The 20,602-nt window shown below is 38.2% G+C and overlaps 2 protein-coding genes across 3 annotated transcripts; one reads left to right on the forward strand and one right to left on the reverse strand.

The window, feature by feature from the left end:
* Nucleotides 1-496: 496 nt before the first annotated feature.
* LOC113237867 (DNA polymerase delta subunit 3) lies at nt 497-2,265 on the reverse strand. Its single transcript, XM_026474566.1, has one exon. The coding sequence runs from the start codon at nt 2,263-2,265 to the stop codon at nt 880-882; it is 1,386 nt and encodes a 461-aa protein (XP_026330351.1). The 3' UTR covers nt 497-879.
* Nucleotides 2,266-6,287: 4,022 nt separating this feature from the next.
* LOC113237821 (LIM and senescent cell antigen-like-containing domain protein 2) lies at nt 6,288-17,370 on the forward strand. Of its 2 annotated transcripts, XM_026474502.1 has the most exons (8): nt 6,288-6,303; nt 7,867-7,980; nt 12,601-12,713; nt 13,034-13,226; nt 15,354-15,495; nt 15,764-15,880; nt 16,426-16,567; nt 16,951-17,370. In XM_026474502.1, the coding sequence occupies exons 1-8, from the start codon at nt 6,296-6,298 to the stop codon at nt 17,139-17,141; spliced, it is 1,020 nt and encodes a 339-aa protein (XP_026330287.1). In that variant the 5' UTR covers nt 6,288-6,295; the 3' UTR covers nt 17,142-17,370. The 2 variants fall into 2 exon arrangements, with proteins under 2 accessions (XP_026330287.1, XP_026330288.1); XM_026474503.1 differs by lacking the exons at nt 6,288-6,303; nt 7,867-7,980 and adding an exon at nt 10,010-10,152.
* The last annotated feature ends 3,232 nt before the right edge of the window (nt 17,371-20,602 follow it).

Consider the following 20,602-nt stretch of genomic DNA (forward strand, 5'->3'; position numbering starts at 1 on the left):
TGTAAATTTATTTTACCTATGGAATAAATCAACTTTGACTTTGACTTAGACTCTATTTTTAATTCACAAGCGAACACTTTTTTTTATAAAAAAGTTATTATTCAAAAGTAAAACTTTTGTTTTATTATTATAAGTATCTAAACAAATTATTTTTAGCAATAAAGATTGAAATCTTTTATTATTTTTCAGGCCAATATGCAATCAAGACGTTCAGACTGCCACCTACAACACAAAATGCTCATATTTAGTTGATGTCCAAGTCCACCCTGAATGGGTGGTAGCTATTGGAACCAAAAGATGAATTAACTATTTTGTAATTATTTGATAATGTATGGTATTAAGTTTCTTTATTAAAAAGTTACATGAATTAGTGAATTTCAATGTGTTTGATATAGAATCTTATGTACAATGGAAACTGAAAAATATATATATGTATCATGTAAAAAAAAAATTTTATTACATTTAAACAACCCATTCCTAGGCTATACATATACTGACAAAATAAACAATCCTCATTCTGTTAAGGGTAAAACTAAACACTCAATGCTTTTGCCAAAAGTGAAATTCAAACAAATATTCCATTCATGATTGATTACAAATACTAATGCAAGGATCATAACACGTCGCCTTAAATGGATAATTATAATGCACAAAAATATTATTACTGTTGGAAATAACTTTGAAACTACTAGTTTTTGATAAAACTTCCAGTTTCCACAAAAAAAGGAAATTCTGCAAGTTCTGTATTGTTACAATAAATCTGTCCTATCTGTGACTGAATTTCAATTCAAAAATTGAAGTTGAAAGCGTAATTCTTTGAAACTAGAAAACTAGGAATTTTATGAACAAATTTTAGAGGTAAGGCAGTGACCATGTCATTTACACTTTCTTGAAAAAATTCGTTAAAGTTGCCTGCTTCCCTTTCTGGGAAGGTTTCTTAGAATTCTTAGGACCATTCTTCTTAGGAGACAGTTCTATCTTTGGTGGCACTTTCACCTGGTTTCCTTGAACTATATTTTCTTTGGAGGGCAATTTCTCTTCATTATCTGAGCAGCTTTCATAAACTTCCTCTTTTTTAGTAAGAATGTAGCCATCCTCATCTGTGTAAGTCTTATCTACAATTTTCCTTCTCTTTTTAGGATTAGTGATCCCTGATGAGATCTTTAGAGTTTTGACAGCTGGAGTTGGAGGAATCTCATCCTCGGACACATGTTCAATATTGGGCTCCACATCATCAACAAAAGGATTGTTCTCGCAGTCACTCTCACTATCTGATATATATAACACCCTTTTCCTTTTTGTGTCAACTTTAGCATTCCTCTTAATTTGATTAAGAGACTTATTGCTGGAAATTTCTTTTTGTTGTCTCTCTTTGTTTTGTGTCTCTTTTTTAGACTCTGTTTCTTTCTGTTTATTCTCTACTTCTTCATCTATTTCCATTTGTTCTGCTCCCATTACTGGATTTTTTTTACAATTTTGTTTTTCTGCTTTTAATTCTTTAATATCATTTTTACTTTTAATGACCTCAACTGTTTTAGTAGGAGCACTATTTGATTTATTGAAAAACCCAGCAATACTCTTCTGTGATTTATGACCATTCTTTTTAAGTTCTTGTTTGGGCTTTCCATTACTGGTTTGATGTTTTTTAGGCGATGAAATTTCACTTTTTATAGTTGGTTCTGATTTTGTTTCATGAACTTTAGTAACTTCTTTAGGCTCTGTGTGACCATTTTTAGCAATTTCTTTTGGTTCTATTTTTATCTTCTTTTGTAATGAACTCGAAGGTTTTGGTTCAACTAGTTCAGTGGCTTGGCTATTGGACTTAAAAGTATTTATTTCATCTGAACTGCGTTTTACACATGAACTGCTCTTTATGAGGCCTGTGCAGAGAGGAAAATCTTCAAATTTACACACAGCCAAAAAAGCAACTTTGTCTATGTTGGACAAACCTTTGCTAATACTGTATACGTGCTCGAAAAATATTGTTTTAAATGTATTCCTTGCCTCAGCTATATTTTGTTCTGCCGCTACAGTTGTGCGTCCTTTACAATCTTCTGTTATACCAGATATAATGTAACTCACATTAATGGTATCTACTGGGCCTTTTTGTCTAATATCTTCCACTAATTTATTGAGCAACAACTTGCTATCGTTGACATGGATGCACAGATCTTTACTAAGGGAAACGTAAGTTACTAAACGTTCTTCGTCTAATATCATCTCCTTTAGTGTGGCCATATTGGCTTGCAGTGTATCCTCGTCCATGTTTTCAATTATTATTTTTATTTCAGATATATTCTTCTATAGTCACAAACGTTGTTTTAGCCTTAGACTTTTTTCCATCCTCTAAGGTTTTAGCGGAAATTTTGACATTTACACATTGACAGAACAAAAAAACAGTGTGACCAGAGTGCGATTTAAAAAGAAATAAGATGTTAAAATAATTATCCTTAAAATAATTGGTACGGACATATAATAAAATCATAAACAACTGTGCTTTAATATTTCACTCACTGCTACTGCCTTTTTTCAGTTTATTCGTCTGATTGCCATGGAGTTTCAAGCAATCATAACAGCTGCGTTGCGTTCACTTGTAGAGAGCGCATACTGTGTGGAAAACTATTAAGGTCCTACATTTATGATTATGTAGCCCCCTTAACCTCTTTTTCGACTTCAGCTATTTTAGTCCTGTTAATAACTGTGTGACATATTATTACGATTTTGAGATATCCTCAACTTAGTGACGGAGATCTTAACCCCCTAAATCTTATTACACCTATCCAAGTTATAGTTAAGATCTCTTGAATCCGGGTAATGTAATAAAAATAATAAATAAAATACTTTTTGTTAGAGTTTGAGCATGATGTTCAATGAAACTCAATGGTAAAAAAAAAAGAAATATATTTAAATGTCATGTTTAAATACAGCTTGTCAAAAATGAACGGAAAAATGAAATGAAGTGGTAGAAAATAATCGTCGCGCAAAACGACGGAGCCATAGACACAAAAGTTGAAGTTGAAGTTGATGAATTCAAGTGAAATTCAAGAAATTCATCGTAAGGTATTACGGAATCGCACCACTTTGAAACAACCTGAAAGATTTAAAAATTATATCATGAGTACGGAATTTGGCACTGATTCTGAACCAGAAACTTACAAAGGATCAATAAAATCTCGAAATACCAATGAATGGCGTAAAGCTATGAACAGCGAAATAAATTCGTTACAAGAAAACAAGATTTGGATACTTGTGGACCTACCGGAGAAAAGGAAATGTATATCATGTAAGTGGGTTTATCGAGTAAAGCACAACCCAGATGGTACGGTAGACAAGTTCTAGGCTCGTTTGGTTGTCAAAGGTTATTCACAAAAAAAGGGAATTGATTATGATCAAACTTTTATCCCTGTTGCTAAACTAGGAACAGTGAGAGCGGTACTTGGCGTAGCTGCTAGTGAAAATATGGCTATTAGACAGTTTGATGTAACAACTGCGTTTTTATACGGAGACCTTGATGAAGAGATATACATAAAGCAACCCGAAGGATATGATGACGGTACTGGACGCGTGTGTCTTTTAAAAAGAAGTCTTTATGGCTTAAAGCAAGCTCCGCGCTGCTGGAATAAGCGCATAATGAATTTCTTGAAGGAAATCGGATTTAAAGTAAGTCAAGCAAATCCATATTAAGACTTTCTGGAGCAATTGAGTAAAGGTTTTAGAATCACAACAAAACCTGCGTCTTACTTTCTTAGTATAGAGATAGAACACAGAGAAGACGGTTTAAAGATACATCAGGCTTCCTACACAAAGAAGTTGATGAAGAGGTTTGGTATGGAGCAGTGCAAACCGGTATCAACACCTATTGTGAATGATGGACGAATACACGCTGAACAAAGAGACGACTCAGATATCAAACAGATATAGGCAGATTGTTGGAGCACTAGCCTATTTGATGGTCGGGACATGGCCAGACATAGCGTATGCTGTCAGTGTGGTGTCAAGAAGCCTTGATAGTCCTACTGATGATGCCAGGGTGAAGCGGATTATGCTATATCTGCAGTATACTCCAGATTTCGGAATCAATTATTGCAGAAATAAGAGTGTTCTGGAATGCTTCAGTGATGCAGATCATGGCGGAGACGTACGTACGGGGCGCTCAACCACAGGAGTGCTATGCATGTATGCCGGAGGAGCTTTTACGTGGATGAGCAAGAGACAACAAAGTGTAGCCATTTCGACTACAGAGGCGGAGATTGTAGCTGCTAGCGAAGGTGCAAGGGAGTGTGTCTGGTTAGCTCGGGTTATGACAAGTCTAGTTGTAGTTAAAGCTAAACCAACTTTGCAAGTTGAAAACGAGGCAGCAATAAGACTAGCGGAAAATCCAGAATTTCGTCGGCGTACAAAGCATATCCGAATACGTCATTTTTTCATCAGAGAGCTGGTAACTAAGAGAGAGATTACAGTAAAGAAGGTGTCAAGTGAAGGACAACTGGCGGATATTTTTACCAAAGCTCTACCGAGACCCAGGCTACAAAAATTACTCTGTCGATTGGGTATTCATTGAGAGAAGATGTTAGAGTTTGAGCATGATGTTCAATGAAACTCAATGGTCAAAAAGAAGAAATATATTTAAATGTCATGTTCAAATATAGCTTGTCAAAAAATGAACGGAAAAATATAAAGAGTTGTAGCAAAATGTATTTACAATTTTATTTATAAATAGTATTAGCAAAGTGTAGTAAATTCTTCAACTATAAGTTCTAAGGGTCGTATTCCAGAACTCTACTCAATACTCAAGTCAGGACTTGAGTATTGCAGTGAGCACTGAAAATCATACTCAAGTCCTTGCAATTAGGGTCGTATTTCCAGTGCTTGAAATCATACTCAATTCTGCTCAAATCCTGACTTGAGCATTGAGTAGAGTTCTAGAATATGACCCTAGGAGTCGTATTCTAGAACTCTACTCAATGCTCAAGTCAGGATTTGAGTATGATTTAAAGCACTCGAAATCATACTCAAGTCCCTGACATTAGGGTCGTATTTCCAGTGCTTGTGTTTCCAGTGCAATCCTGACTTGAGCATTGAGTAGAATTTTAGAATACGACCCTTAGTCTTTTAAGTTTTTCTTGTACTATCTGACACCTTTTCGTAGGTCTGTATATCTGTATTTGGTAGGTAGTAATAATATGTACCGCAGGACGGGAGGCGTTGTCCCTGTAGCGTGGTGGCGTGCCGATTCATAAATATATTTTGGTAGCAGGTTTTATGTCGCTACGAGTTCCCGTGCGCCAATTGGAATTAAATTTATTTATCAATTATTAATACGAAATGACTTTTACAGTACTAAGTGCAGCTAAATAAAGACAAAGTGCATACATGTAGTAAACTAGCACATGTCTTGGTATCGCTATATAGTATGTTTGTTTTCAATAAAAGGTTAAATTTACAGCAATTTTAAATTGACATACAATGTGACACTGAAGAAGAAGAAGTTAATGTGAATTACATTAACCAGGTTCTTCTGAAATCATTTTAAATCTCGTTTTTTACTGGCTTTAAACTATACAAGTTTATTTTATAATTCGCGGTAAATAAAACTTCAAAACATATTTTAAATCTAGAACATAAGAGCCTTCAAAATTATAATTTTATAGTTTTCTAATTTTTCGGGAATTTTCCCAATTTTCGCCACCGGCCGCGCTGCGCCGCACCGCGCCGCGCCGCGCCTATCTTTCACGCTATCCTTGAAATCCATTTTATTTGTAAGTCAATGTTGAAATCGGTATAATAAAACTAAATATTTAAAAATGGCAACATATTTTGCGGTGTGTTTTGTTTGTTTGTGATTGTATTTGTAATTAAAGTTAGAGAAAGAATAAAATGAATATTTTTTGGAACTTTTCTCTATCTTACACATAAAATATGACTGAAAATAATCATGGTGAAGTATTTGTCATCCGTTCTAGTTGAGTTTGTAAAGTGTAGTTTTTGAGATATTTTATTTTTTGAGATTTCTTGAAAATTAAATGTTTTTCAGAAGTAATATTCAATTTTCCATTGGTGTGGATTCGTGAAGTTGTGTTGTGTTGGTACCTTTAAGCAGGCTGTAAGTATATTCATTGAAGTTCCTGTTATAGAATCTATTTTTGTTTGCATTACATCATTCTCCAATTGTTTAATGAATTCTTCAAAATATTTGGTGATATTGGGTTCTGTTTACGAGTGATGTTCTTCTTTTTGACAGAGGACTTAGTGTACGAGGGCTAGTGTTTGTGATAGTTTACATTTGACGTGCAAAATGCCAGGGTAAGCGACATGTGCAGATGGGAGTGGCTAATCTACTTTTGGTTGATGGCACCTACACATTACATTACCACCTTGAATGGCTCTAACTAATTTCATCCAATGGCACTGCTCACAAATGTTAATAATATCATTTATTATGTACTAATAAAGCCCTATTATAAAGAAACATTTTATTCTCTGTTCTTATTGATTAAATAAATACTTTTCGTTATTAAATAGAAATTTTAATGATTTCTTTAAAACACATTATTGAATTTGATGAAACTTCTGTTTACTTACTTAAACATAAAGAGAAGTATTATTTTTTAAATGAAGAATAACAATAGGCATAGTATTTATTAATGCAAGGCATTAAAAATAAACTTTCTGACAGTCAAGTCCATAAACTCACATATCAATGTTATATTAATTTATGTTACCAGCCTTGGGAAAACCCAAGCAACATGCAATACTTGGTGCCTACTTACCATCCAAGTGTACTGTACTTACTACAAGGCTTTTTGGTACAATAAATTATTATTCTTAATTTAGGGGGCAATGTAAACGCTTGTATAACCATATCTGTGTTGAAATTAAAAATTGTCTATTGTAACATCCAATTAAAGGTAACACTCACTAAAAAGCCAATTTGAGTAAAGTAGGTCATGATGGTGTATAGGATTATAGTCTTAGTATCTGTTAATTTGAAACTTTTCAAAATGCAGTTTTATAATGCAGGACATTGTGGACTTTCCAAATTAAATAAAAAAAAAAATCTCCGTTCTTAGCAAAATGGGAGTTAGTGAGTATTACCTGTTAACTGACTATAAAGTTTCAAACCAGTGACAAACTAAAACTTAATTACTGTTTCTGTTTATTTGGATGACAAAAATCTGTGGAATGGACCTGTTTAGTCCACTCAAGTTGTTGCTATCTATGAATAGTTCTTATCTTATCTTATCAAGTGATAAATGTGAACAAATATCTATTTATAATGTGCACTTGATATTCTATAGATTCATACTCCTTCTCAACGAAATCTGCATATCTACAATGTAGATTCCTCAATGTGTTTAATTAATTTGTAATTTTGAAATGTAATTGATAATGGACATTTTCATTATATATAATGAAAAATATATTTTACAGGTAAACATGAATGTATGTGCCAATTTTAATTCAAAAATTTGTTGATGTGATAATATTACAAAAATGAAGTGATTGAACCGTAGATTTTATTTAAACAAAGGACTGCTACCTTAATTGTAAGATAATCTAATGACAATTCCAAAAAGTCAAGAAGTCAAGAAAAGAAGTAATACAGTTCACATCACATCATATAAAGACACCAAATTGTTCTTTGATATTGTATATTTTGCAAAAAAAAAACTTATATTTTCTATTGAATAAGAACATGTAACATTTCCCAGTTTGTTCAATATTAAATGATCTCCCTAACAATTTACTTCAGGGATATCTTAAAACAGCTAAATTGACACTTAACCCATTATAATTCAGTTTTGTGTGTACAATGTGCTTTATTATTATTACCTTGTTTTATAAATAAGTACTGAATATTTGCAGCATTGCAACAATGTCTCTGGACAACATGTTCTGCACTCGCTGCAGTGAGGGCTTTGAGCCCAATGAGAAAATCGTCAACTCCAATGGAGAGCTTTGGCATACAGGATGCTTTGTGTAAGTGTTAACTTTTACCTATGATTTTTTTGCAGCTGGAATGAAAGATACACAATGTTCTGATGAATTATTCAAATTTGTCATTGCAAGTTATATTAGATATAGGGGTGCTGTCAAGAGAATGTGTCACCTCTGTTTTAATTTCCATTGTGATAGAAAATCTCCTAAATTTACTTGGCTGGTTAATGCTGGAAGCATATCTGCTATTTGTATCAATATGATCATTATGATGGATATCTCTCATAATATGTTCTTAAAAAAACTAATATACACTAATATCAACTAATATATAGGTTGAAATATAAAACTTGCATTACAATGGAACGCAATTGAAAATGTTTCATTTTCATATGGCAAACAATCAAAAGTTAACAAGCGTTTTGCCTAAAAAAAATCTTTGTTCATTCCCTCCATTGCCAAGCTGTGTGTTATTGAGCAATCTGTGCAGTAGCTCTAACATTGTTGCTTTGTGTGGTATGAACCTTCCATAAAAATATACAATCCAAACAATGTAACTCCTTTCTTCTGGGCTGTTTTGCTAAGGTGTGTTTGTGTGATAGCTTCCGATTGCGAAGAGTAAATTCAACACGTTGCTTAGTGAATTCGCAATAATATGATTCCATGTCGATAAGTGTGGAGAGTCAGTCGATCACCTTACTTCGACATAGAATCCTATTAGACTGGTCAGAAAAAGCTTTATATCCATGAAATGGGAGCAAAAAAGCTGTTGTGCGTTTCGCATCGGTTCGTACGACGTACTGCGTATTTCCGATCGCGTCCGAACGCAGCCGTGACGGCTGATCGATGTGCGTCGGCACCGGAACGGCCGCGTCGAAGCACTAAAAGGAGGCATTCATTATCCTTTTTTTTTTTTGACGGGGGGGAAATTTTTATGGATACCCCTGAGCCCAGGGAGACTCAGGAGTTATGTGGGGACTCTCCCTCCAGATTGGAGGGCCTACCCCACTAAAACCCCCCCCGGGTTTCCCTCTCGCCGGTCGAGTCGGCGCCGTGGGATCAGTGAACATTCACCACGACGCCGCCCGGCCGCCCTAGCTTACGCCAGGGCTCCCGCGCCAACGGAGGGGCGAGTCGGTTGTCCTCCGACCCGCCCCCCAGACGAGTCCGGCCGTGCAATGCAGACTCCGGAGTCCCGCTGGTCTCACTAGGGGATCAGGCGAGCAGCGAACTGCCTTCGCCTTCTCCCCGTACGTCTGCGAGGGAGCCCTGTCCCTGGCCGGAGCGGGTGCGCGTCTGCGCCGCGTCCTCGCGCACCCGCTCTGCGGCCTCCTTTTGCGACATAACCTCTGCGCAAAAGGAGGCCACCGCCTCCCAGGACTCCTCGCTATCGAGCATGGCGGCAACCACACTCGGCAGCGAGAGGTCCTGCCCTACAGTCCCCGTCAGAGTGCGGCGCTGCACATCCCACCGGCTACACACCTCTAGGGTGTGCTGCGCGGTGTCATCCGCAGCGCCGCACTCGTGGCACGACGGGGACGGTTCCCTCCTACCCACCTTGTGCAGGTAGTGACCGAAGCAGCCGTGCCCGGTCAGCACCTGCACAAGGTGGTACGACAGTGGCCCGTGGGACCGGTTTACCCACTCTACGAGGACAGGGCGGATCGCCTCTATGGTACGAGCGCCATAGGGGGGATCCGCCAAGCCCTCTTTCCACCGGTCCCGCATGCGCTGCGCCGCGAGGCGGCGCTCCCGCTCCACCTGCACATTCTCAGGGCGACCACCCTCTGGGTGCCTCCCCAGATTCATTATCCTGCATTGCAGCCCGCCTTGCCCTCCGCCGCGTAATGAAGGATTATATAAATGTAGTCGCAACGTGCAGACCATCCTGCAATCCTGCAATGCGTCCTGCGAGACTCCATACGTAGGCCTTACGCAGGATAGTGTGTGAGCAGTCTCCTACCTGCGCGGCGAACTGCCATGCTGGCAGTGAATGGACCGTTTAGCAGTAGCAACACCTGAATGGCCACGTCGAACGGTAGCATCGACGCCCGAATTGCCTCAACGATGCCCAAACGGCTGCACTGGCGCCCGAACGGCCACGTCGAGATGCCAAAAGGACCGCGTCTATGTCGTGCAGTTGCGTCTTCACTCGAACAGCCGCATCAACGGTGAATCGACTTGATGCGACAAGATTCCGCGTTGATAAATGCGGTAAATCCCTTAGTCGTAATCCTGCACGGTAAAAACAGATTACTTAGAAAAAGACAAAATTCTTTTTGTGAAGACAAATTTATTAAATCCAACAAAACGGTCCTCTCCCTATAGGCGCTCGAGAATAATTACTTGATAATAGTAAAAAAATGTCTCAATTGGTAGCTCTCAAAAGTGTATTTTAGTTATAAGACACAAATAATTCATCCAAGAACAAATTAATTTACTTCAAGTCACAAAGCTGCTCTAGATTCAACAAAATATTTATTAGTTAGTAGAAATGTCCGATTTTGACTTGAAAAAAAAGAATGAAAAATTGAGAGGTACTTAATTATTTGACTGAAGATTTATGTTTTCTAATATCAAAAAGCGTAAATTTACAGGGTTATGGACCCAACAGTATGTCTCAATAGTGTGAAATAGAGGTGGGTGATAAATAACGTCATGATGACAAAATCACGATGATCCGCCGTCAAACAGTATCACCGTGACTCGTTCCGAAGGAACGACGTTCCAAAGTCACATAGGTGTTCCTCCATTCCAATAGCTATCCCCGTCACTCACATCACGACATACTTATTTGATACAATGCGGGATCTCCGTTCCGTGGTGACTGAGCGCGCCACTTGTAGTTCTCTTCAAATCGGGCCATTTCGGCGATGGGAGTGAATGAAATAGGATGACTTTCTTTGCTCACTCACAAGGGTTGTAGGTGCTTATTACTACTAGAAAGGGCGGATGAAAAAATCTGCAGCGGTTACTATAAACCTATTTATGAACAAAGTAAAATATTTTTGTATATTTGTTTTATTATAGAAAGAGTTGGTATTTTATATTTATGTATAATCTACTTTGTGTATTCTACTAGAAATATAATTACATTACTCTTTATTGCTATTTATAACAATCCAAAGATTCGCATTAAATAAGTAACAAACAAAATTACATTAAATACAAAATCAACTTTTTGAATGGAATTGAAACTTATTACATAGGGGGTAAAAACTTAAATCATTCTATTAAAAACGGCTATATGTATTAGAAAGAAGCAGCTGGCTAAAACCGTATATCGTGATGTAAGTTATAGGCGTGACGAGGTCACGGAAGCAACAGTCGTGACAAAATCACGATGATTTTGTTGGAACCGGAACGACAGTCACGGCGATAGAAATGTAACGCTATTCCCCATGTCCAGTAGACATGTCTAGTGTGAAATGAAAGCACACAGTTTAGTGCCAAAACCGTACAGTAGCAGAAATAGGACAGAATCTTTTCATACGCCTGTACCGTTCAGTGTCATGCAAATGGTACAGCGGCAGCTCAAAATATATGAGGTGACTTATACTATTGAAGTTAACAAAACGATAGCGCGTTTCAGGGTACAACTAATGCCATCTAGCAGTGGCGCGATGGAACTAATTGCATGTTAGAGTTGTGCTTTGCTGAAACCAAATTTCTTAAAATATGACTCACTAATAACACACTAACAAACTAGAGATATTCGTATTGTTTCTTTGGATAAATGACTGTTTATGATTTTTATTAAACACAAGTAAAAGTAATCGTTACCGCTTGCGCCTTCGGCGACATATCAAGACAACATTGACTATGTAAAAGCAACGAAATGTTGCTTTAAAAATATACTCTAGAATTTAGAATATTAATCTGAATAGCAAACTACTTCTTTTTTTGTTTAAGAATATATTTTCTTAAAATCCACCAAATAAATTTTGAATTCGTTTAAGATTATTTAAATTTGATGTAACAGGTAAAAATTTCTTGATGTAAGTAATGTCCAATTAATTGATTAGAAATGAAATAAAATCTTGAAGTGAAGGTGTTTGTCTAAAAGTTAGAATAAAGTTAAGTGTAAAATTGTATTAGATTTGTTTAGAAATTGTATTAGTATTTTTGTAGTGACAATATTTTATTATTTTTAATAAATATTTTTTCAGAATTAGCAAATATTCTGAGAAATTGCTCTTTCTTATTAGTAGAATTCCTTTTTTTCTGTGTGCTTGCGCAAATCATACCAGGTTGTGACCCAGACGTAGCTGCATTTCATGATGTCCAAATACCCTTTTTGTTTCAGTATCGACACATTGCATTTGCGAAACTGCTTTCACTAGCATGTTGATCGCCACATCTATAGCATAAACTTATAGTCGCCTTGCACGACATTTATCTCCATAAGTTCAAACTCTGCTGCGGAAACGGTGCCGCCGTAATATGTCGTGTAGTACTGACGGGTGTAGTAGTACTTATAAGCGTCTCCCCCGGCACTCAAATAACGACAGGTCAATGCTTGGCGGCTATTACCTCTTTATAAGTCAAATTGTTCCATTTCGAAAATTCGTATTTTAGATGATCGTCATCTATTCCGAGTCTTACAACACATCATAATTATCGATATCAATGCTTTTGACATTGACAATTTATCTATTTTAGATGCGCTCAATGCTTCCGAGTGTTTCCTGACGGGATTTTCTACGAGTTTGAAGGTCGCAAATACTGCGAACGCGATTTTCAAGTACTGTTCGCTCCCTGCTGCGGAAAATGCGGTAACTATCTCTTTCAAAATTGAACGCTTGCTTTGTTTTATTTCATCGATCTCGGAGCTCGGACACATGCTTTCAATCCCACATGAATGGTGAACATCACGGGCGCAAATGTACAGTCAGTTGTGCATTAACATGGTATCATTTTCATTGTCACATGCGAATCTTCCCAGGCCTTTAATTCCATTCTCATTAATTTTATTTTCACTTTTAAATTTGGAATCACATCAGTTCACAAAAAATCAACAATTATTATGACTATAAAAATGTTATTTTAATATTGGTATTTGCAATTATGTATTTGGCCTCTTTTTTGGTTTTAGGGGAATTCATAATCGGGCGCGTGATAAAGGCGATGAATGCAAACTGGCACCCGTCATGTTTCCGCTGCCAGGAGTGCAACGTGGAGTTAGCAGATGCCGGGTTCATCAAACATGGTGGTCGTGCGCTCTGCCACACGTGCAATGCCCGCATCAAGGCCGACGGTTTGCAGAACTATATGTGTCATAAGTGCCAGTAAGTTAATTTATTACTTAAAGTAAAAGATAAGATAAGATAATAGCATTGGAAAGTGCTATCCCAATCTTAAAATCAAGTGTATTACAGTGGGAGTTCGACTGCCAGCTCAAACCTGGGGGTCTACTCTCTATCTCCGTCCGACATCCGTCCGAAACAATTACTGTCAAATAAGTAATATTCGACAAAATTAAAAGACAAGTATCAAGTACGAAGCTTCATTCGCATCACGCGTCTTTTCATTTGGTCAAGTATTGCTTATTTGGCAGCAATTGTTTCGGACAGATGTCGGGCGAAGATCGAGAGTAGACCCCCCAGTACCGAGTAATTATTTTCGAATAAGAATATAATTTATAAAATATATTGCGACACACGCCTTTTACCGCCAAAAGCAGGCTATTGAAATGGTGGGTGATTGGGGTTAATTTTTTATTGCGTTTTTATGGCAACATTGGCGTTGGTTTGAGACACGGAAGAACGAAAAGAATGGAAATGGTATCAATTAACATTTGTATCAAAGCTGGTGTAGCCACACGCACACATTTGGAAACGTAATCTTACATTAGTACTAAGATAACATCATTTTGATTGGTTATAAATTATCAAACGAAAATAGACAATAATAAAAAACTTTTGGTAAAAGAATTGAAACTTATTTGGATCTAATGAGGTTTTATTATTACTAGTCACATAAAAGTTAAGAATCCTATGACCACAAACTTCTTGGAACAAAAGAAAAAAGTTGACAATCTACAGATAGGGATGTGATATTTAATTGATATCGACATTATGTTTCATAACTAGCGGAATATTGAACTAGGCTTTGCTTTATACTTGCTATAATTAGGGTTAACCACGGAGTATATGGAAACGGCATTAAGGGTCGTATTCCAGAACTCTACTCAATGCTCAAGTCAGGATTTGAGCAGACCTGAGTATGATTTCAAGCACTGAAAATAAGACCCTAATGGCAAGGACTTGAGTAAGATTTTCAGTGCTCACTGCATTACTCAAGTCCTGACTTGAGCATTGAGTAGAGTTCTGGAATACGACCCTAAAAGCAATTTCTTCGAGAACTAGCGTAGCTTACTTTTACACGCACACATTTGTTACCAAATACGCTGAGGTTTTACTACACGCAAATATTAATTGATATAACCTACGCAGGCGTGTAGCTACATGCTACAATCATAGTATTAATGATTTATTATACTATCATCGTACTTCCATTAACCTACTAGATTTCAAGTCAAACCGATCACTGGAAGGGTTGAAATTTTAAAACACAGTCATCATAAAAATCTTTATTCTCTCTGAAATATGATATATTTGTTCAACAATTACCTCTTTCTGAACTGACTGAACATGGCTACACCTATAGCGTCGACGAGCTTGGCAACAAAATGAAGATACTTATTTCTGAAGGCGAAGAAGCGAATCATTTGCTTCTTGAAATCTTGACGAAAAATAACTGACAATATTTCATAAATGTTTTCACATTTAGATGTGGTCTATAATTTGTGAATGCGACTCTGAGTTTCATGTCATATATTACCTGATTATCCAAATGATATTTTTCTTAATGAAGTTATCGATTGTTATTCATATGTACATAATTTTATGTGATGTCATGAAATGCCTATAGCAAACGGTGCTACATTTAGTAGGTACCCAGATATGTTGGATGTTTATCGCAAAGAAACGATTAGGTTCGGTTAAGTTAGGTTTAAGAGAAAAAACATTTTCCTCTCAAAATTACTTTCGAGACTATGAAAATAGTCTCTAATAAAGAATAATCTAAGTATATTTTTAAGTCTTAGCTACAGGGCACATGTAATGTAATTTTATTGCATGTTCACTAATAAATAAATACTAAATACTGAAAATTCGAGCAAACGTTATTTCTGGAAAATGTCATTTCGGACTACCGATAGGTAACCACTTCCAGGCAATCAATCAGCGCCATCTAGATATAAGACGGAATTTGGAACTTTTTCAGAGTTACCATTTGTAGTATGCAGATTAGGCTTGTATATTTATTTGTCCATATTGCTATTGAATACTAGTTTTAGACTTTTAATATCGGTAATGGCTCATTAATTCAGACGTAATAATATGTGTTCACAGTGGCGTGATTGACGGCGAACCGCTCCGGTTCCGTGGCGAGGTGTACCACGGGTACCACTTCACGTGCGCCACGTGCGGCGTCGAGCTCGACCACACCGCACGCGAAGTGAAGCACCGCCCAGGATACGCTGCCAACGATGTCGTTAGTACCACATTCATATTATTGTACCTTTACAATCTGACAGCTAATTTATGCAAATTTTTTTCACTTTATTATATAGGGTCATGTATAGAGCAGTCTTTCTTTTGTTACCGCACAGAGTTATCACCGTTTAGAGCGATCTAATAACAACCTGATGAATTATTAAAAGTCCTGGAATAAAATTCGCTGTTTGTATTTTAGCCCTGCAAAGTTGTTAATGTTACAAATTGCCTCTGTATTTGTATTGTATGTATGACCTATGTTGCAGAACAACTTATTCTGCTTGCGATGCCACGATAAGATGGGCATCCCGATCTGCGGCGCTTGCCGCCGACCCATCGAGGAGCGTATCGTCACTGCCCTTGGCAAGCACTGGCATGTCGAGGTATGGCTACTGTGTTTGAACTATTCATTCAAACTGCATTGTAAAATTCGCGAGGTTATCCGGGCTTTTGTATTTCACAAATGTAAAAGATGTTCATTGTCCCGGGCAGCCTGCCCTGATATGCCGAAAAGCGCCATCTCAATTGGAGTAAGTTTTGTGACTTTTTGTAAATTGTATTTTATGTAATTGTATTGTATTTAAAAATACTTCTTAGTGGTTTTTGAAATGTTTTAAGTTAGATAGCGCTATTTCTATTATACCATTAGATGCGAAATTATTATAGCTATTGAATGCTATTTAAAAAAACCAAAAGGACGTATCTCAGAGATTGCTCCTTTCGGCTTAGCAGGGTAGTACGGTCATCTCTATAATATAATATAAGTCAGCTCGCAGATCCTCTAAAAGCAAAGAAAATATAAAATGCAATTTGAAAAAGAGATCAAGTTCGTTTTTTGAATTCCTTGAACATTCCAATGAAACTTCACTGTCAACCGGCAATGTCGTCATCTTGTATCTGTAAATGTAATCGTACGCTTGTGTGTCAGCATTTCGTGTGCGCGAAATGCGAGAAGCCATTCCACGGGCATCGGCACTACGAGAAGAAGGGTCTGGCGTATTGCGAGCAGCACTATCACCAGCTTTTCGGCAATCTCTGCTACGTCTGCAACCAGGTCATCGCTGGCGACGGTAAGTGTCGTGCGTCATTAATCTGTACCATCCTCATTCAAGTTTCAAACAACAGCGATGGCGTCTTTTTTTAACAAGTGTTCAAATAATTTCGACGATGACTTTACGCAACTAGTATCTTAGTTTTGATTTTATTTGATATGACGTTTTACTACCATGATACTCACCTATTTTGAATAGTCACAGCCCGTTCACATTTATGTAGCAAGTACCCAAGACATGTCACAAAGTCACGGTGCGTTCAAATTTCACAAATGTGAACCCACCATTACAGATTTTTTTGGGGTTCTTCGGTTCTCGACACCTGTGAGAGACTTAAGAAGTATATTTTACTTTTCATTTAGTATCTCAGTGTTTGGAAAATAAACAATTTGTTGACACAGTGTTCACGGCGCTGAACAAGGCATGGTGCGTGCACCACTTCGCGTGCGCCGTGTGTGACGCGGCGTTGAGCACACGCACCAAGTTCTACGAGTACGACGAGCGGCCGGCCTGCAAGCGCTGCTACGAGAAGTTCCCCCAGGAGCTACGCCGTCGCCTACGCCGCGCGCACAACTACAACGTGCGCCGTTAGCGACTGGATGCGGTGGGCGAAGCTTGTAACAGAATCTTAATAAAATAACAGGTGTCCCTACCAGGAATCACAATTATTTAGAATATAGAAAATGTTAACACGTAATAGTAATCAAATTCGCCTAAACATTTTCATGTTACAAAACAAGTCCTAGGGAGATGAGTAAACGTTAATGCGTTGAAGTTTGCGCTCTGTCTGCGTCCTTATTTAATTAATAAAACAAATATTCTATACAGGAAGATTTTTTAAACACTATCCAAAATTTCATATTATGATCTGCAATGAAAATAATTATATACGTATTTTTTCTTTTAGTATCATTCAGTACTAAAATATTGAGATAAGGCATTACAAAATTATCCAAAAAAATCCTGACGTAAATGGTCACCGCGCATTGCGCTTCCGCCCCCCGCCCCGCCATTTGATTGATAACAAATAATAACATCCATAAGTTGCAAATTTTTCCTTCATACTTTAACGGGCTTAGGACCGTCAGATCGCAAAAGGCATTATTGTACCTACCTAAATTTCATAGTGATAAGGTAGTTTAGGTTACTCGTTAACGTTTAAATTAGCTAGGTAGTAGGTAGGTTTAAATTACTCAGAAGGCAATTTTACAAAGTAGGTAGGTAGGCAGCACCTTTTGCAATAAGGCGTATTTAAAAAATTTGAATCAACTTAGAATGTACAATAATTAAAATCAATGAAATTCAACTTGCCTACAATAAAACAAAAAAAAAAGATTAAAATCCTAATAACTAAGTGTATTTTAGCAATTGTTCAAAATGCAAACCATTTCTCTCTAAACAGAGTCCAGCACGTTTCTGCACATTGTCTTTCAATTTATTAAGCACTACAGTGTCTCTTTTCACTTCATCAAACGCGCGTATGATTTGCAGTTTTAATGCGTCTAGGCTTTGAGCCTCTTCCACATACACACGTCTTTTAATTTCACCCCACAAAAAAAAGTCACATGGAGTCAGGTCCGGTGAGCGCGCTGGCCACGGGACGGGGCCTCCGCGGCCGATCCAGCGGTCGCCGTGCTCAGCGCCGAGGTATTCGCGCACCGCGGCGGCGTAGTGAGGCGGGGCACCGTCTTGTTGGAAATAAAAGTCGCGCAGGTGCACGAGGGGCACCTCGTCCACAAAGTCCGTGATCACCGTACGCAACATATCCAGATACGTGCCACCGGTCAAGCGTCCCTCGATAAAATACGGCCCAAGTACTTTATTGCCTACGATACCGGCCCACACGTTGGCACTAAAACGCACTTGATGATAGGTTTCCCTTATCATGTGTGGGTTTCGGAATGACCACCAGTGTTCGTTGTGCTGATTGTATAATCCGACACGCGTAAACAAAGCCTCATCGGTCCACATTATAACGGCCGTCGGGTGCGCAATTAGCCACTCGCAGAAGGCTCGGCGGGGCGCAGCATCTGCATCACTTAATGCTTGCACCTTTTGGAAGTGGTAAGGGTGCAACCCTGCGGTGTTGAGCAGCTTCCAGACGGCGTACTGGCTGACCTCGAAGCGTCTCGCTGCATCTCGAGTACTTGCACGAGGGTTTCTTTCGAAAAAATCGAAGATTTCTTCCTCGATCTCTACTGGCAGTCTTTGCCTTCCACGCCCTTGTGCATGTGAAGGAGAAGTGAACTGGCCATGATCTAACAGCCTTTGATTGGCAGCGAGAATCGTGGCACGGTTCGGTATCGAAGGATTCACTACACCTTGGTTGCGAAGGCGAGGGAGGCTTTCCGCTTCGTACAGTCTTTGAGCTCCGTTCAAACTTTCGCCACTTAATAAATAACATCGCACCATTTCATAATATTCGCGGTTTGAGTACATCGCGGGGGCTGCGCTATGTATCGCAATTCGCACGAGATAACACGCTTTCGCCGGGCGGAAATGCGCGGGCGACTGCGTGACCTTTGTGCGTGACTTGTCGCCGCTCCCGGTACCCCTCCGCCCTCCCCCGCAACTAGCCCTTCCCGTCTCCGCGCCGCGCGCGCAGGTGTGTTGATTGATGTTGCCGCCTTGCGTACTAGAGAAATTTACGCTAGAAATGGTTACCACGCTTTATTGATTATTGGATCGGGAAAATTATTTTATTGTGAAAATATGACCTACATATTTTATTTCAGAAATGGGTTCTATTAACGATACCTAATGCCCAAAAAAAATTTGGATAGTGATTAAAAAATCTTCCTGTATACACTTAGATGCGTAAGTACCTTTTTTTTACTAAAATAATTTTTAACGTAATTGTTGCAATCGAGTTGACGAGTGTATTTTTATAAAAGAGTTAATGTTAAATGACTAATGAATGCCTTATTTTCTTTCTTTACCTAATGTATTTTAAAATATTTTTAATATAATAATGAATAAAATTAATGTTATTTTATTCGACTTTTGATTTGTGTGCCTTATTTAGTGTGTGGGATCCGCGTTTTTTGAGTTACTACCGCTGAGTGTGTCGCCGGCAGTGCAAGCGCTCAGTGGTTGTTGCACGCCCATCTAAATGGTCGTACGGCATGTTTCATAACAAAAATTGTCGCAATCGCATAATTATTTTTTAGTGAATGGGTGGAAAAGAATGATTGTCAGTGATTTGAATACTAAATCATCATCGTCAACCCATTAGTCTTCCTACTGCTGGGTACGGATCTCCTTCGAGGAGAGAGTTTAGGTCGTATTCCGCTATGCTAGCCTAATGTGAGTTGGTGATTTCACACGTTTTCCAAAGGCTCTGAACCTTCTCCGACGTGCAGGTTTCATCAAGATGTTTTCCTTTACCGTTAACGAAAAGTATTGCTACTAAACTTTCACAAATGTACATAACTTAGAAAGGTCATAGGTGATTGCCGCCTCGGGATTCGAACCGTCCACCTCTAATGAAGTGGCAACCGTTCTCCCATCACTTTACTAAATAAATAATGGTAATTTCAGTCTCCGACAAGACTCATTTACATTACAACCTCAACGGTTCCGCACCACTGCACACGGCGGGCAACATTATTTTCACCTCTCTGACGGCGTGCTTAGGTTCCTTTTTTCTCGTAGCGAGCGGCTGGTGTCAGATTTAGTAAGCTATTATAGCGTAGGTGTGTTCGATTTTGATTGATTATTTTTTGTTGGAAAGAGGTACCTCAGATGTGGTCCCATTTAAGTTTGAAGAAAATATTCCTCTAAGGGTGGCAAACTAGGGGATAAATGACTTTTGAGGTCAGTTTTTTTAGTACTCTGTACTGATTTTTCTGTAGTTATAACTTTTGCGCGTTATGGGTGTGTCCCCACAGAATAACTCTTATTTCAGCGTAACCATGCTCGAGTTTTTTAAATTCAATTAGTCCAGAAAAAGTTGCCATTTAGTCGGTTCTAGTGGCAAGAAACTTGATTTAGTCACCCACCACTGTCCAAAAGTTATAAACATGTTTAACTGTCGACACTGGAAGCTTATTC

Source organism: Hyposmocoma kahamanoa, unplaced genomic scaffold (genome assembly GCF_003589595.1).
Source record: "Hyposmocoma kahamanoa isolate Upper Pololo Valley unplaced genomic scaffold, ASM358959v1 94, whole genome shotgun sequence".
NCBI lineage: Eukaryota > Metazoa > Arthropoda > Insecta > Lepidoptera > Cosmopterigidae > Hyposmocoma > Hyposmocoma kahamanoa.

What these genes read in the sequence shown, in the direction of transcription:
- LOC113237867 (XM_026474566.1), bottom strand. Translation starts at nt 2,265, where the DNA reads ATGGACGAGGATACACTGCAAGCCAATATGGCCACACTAAAGGAGATG.
- LOC113237821 (XM_026474502.1), top strand. An exon ending in GATACGCTGCCAACGATGTC is followed by an intron (nt 15,496 to 15,763) that starts GTTAGTACCACA and finishes CCTATGTTGCAG; the next exon opens with AACAACTTATTCTGCTTGCG. An exon ending in GCAAGCACTGGCATGTCGAG is followed by an intron (nt 15,881 to 16,425) that starts GTATGGCTACTG and finishes CTTGTGTGTCAG; the next exon opens with CATTTCGTGTGCGCGAAATG.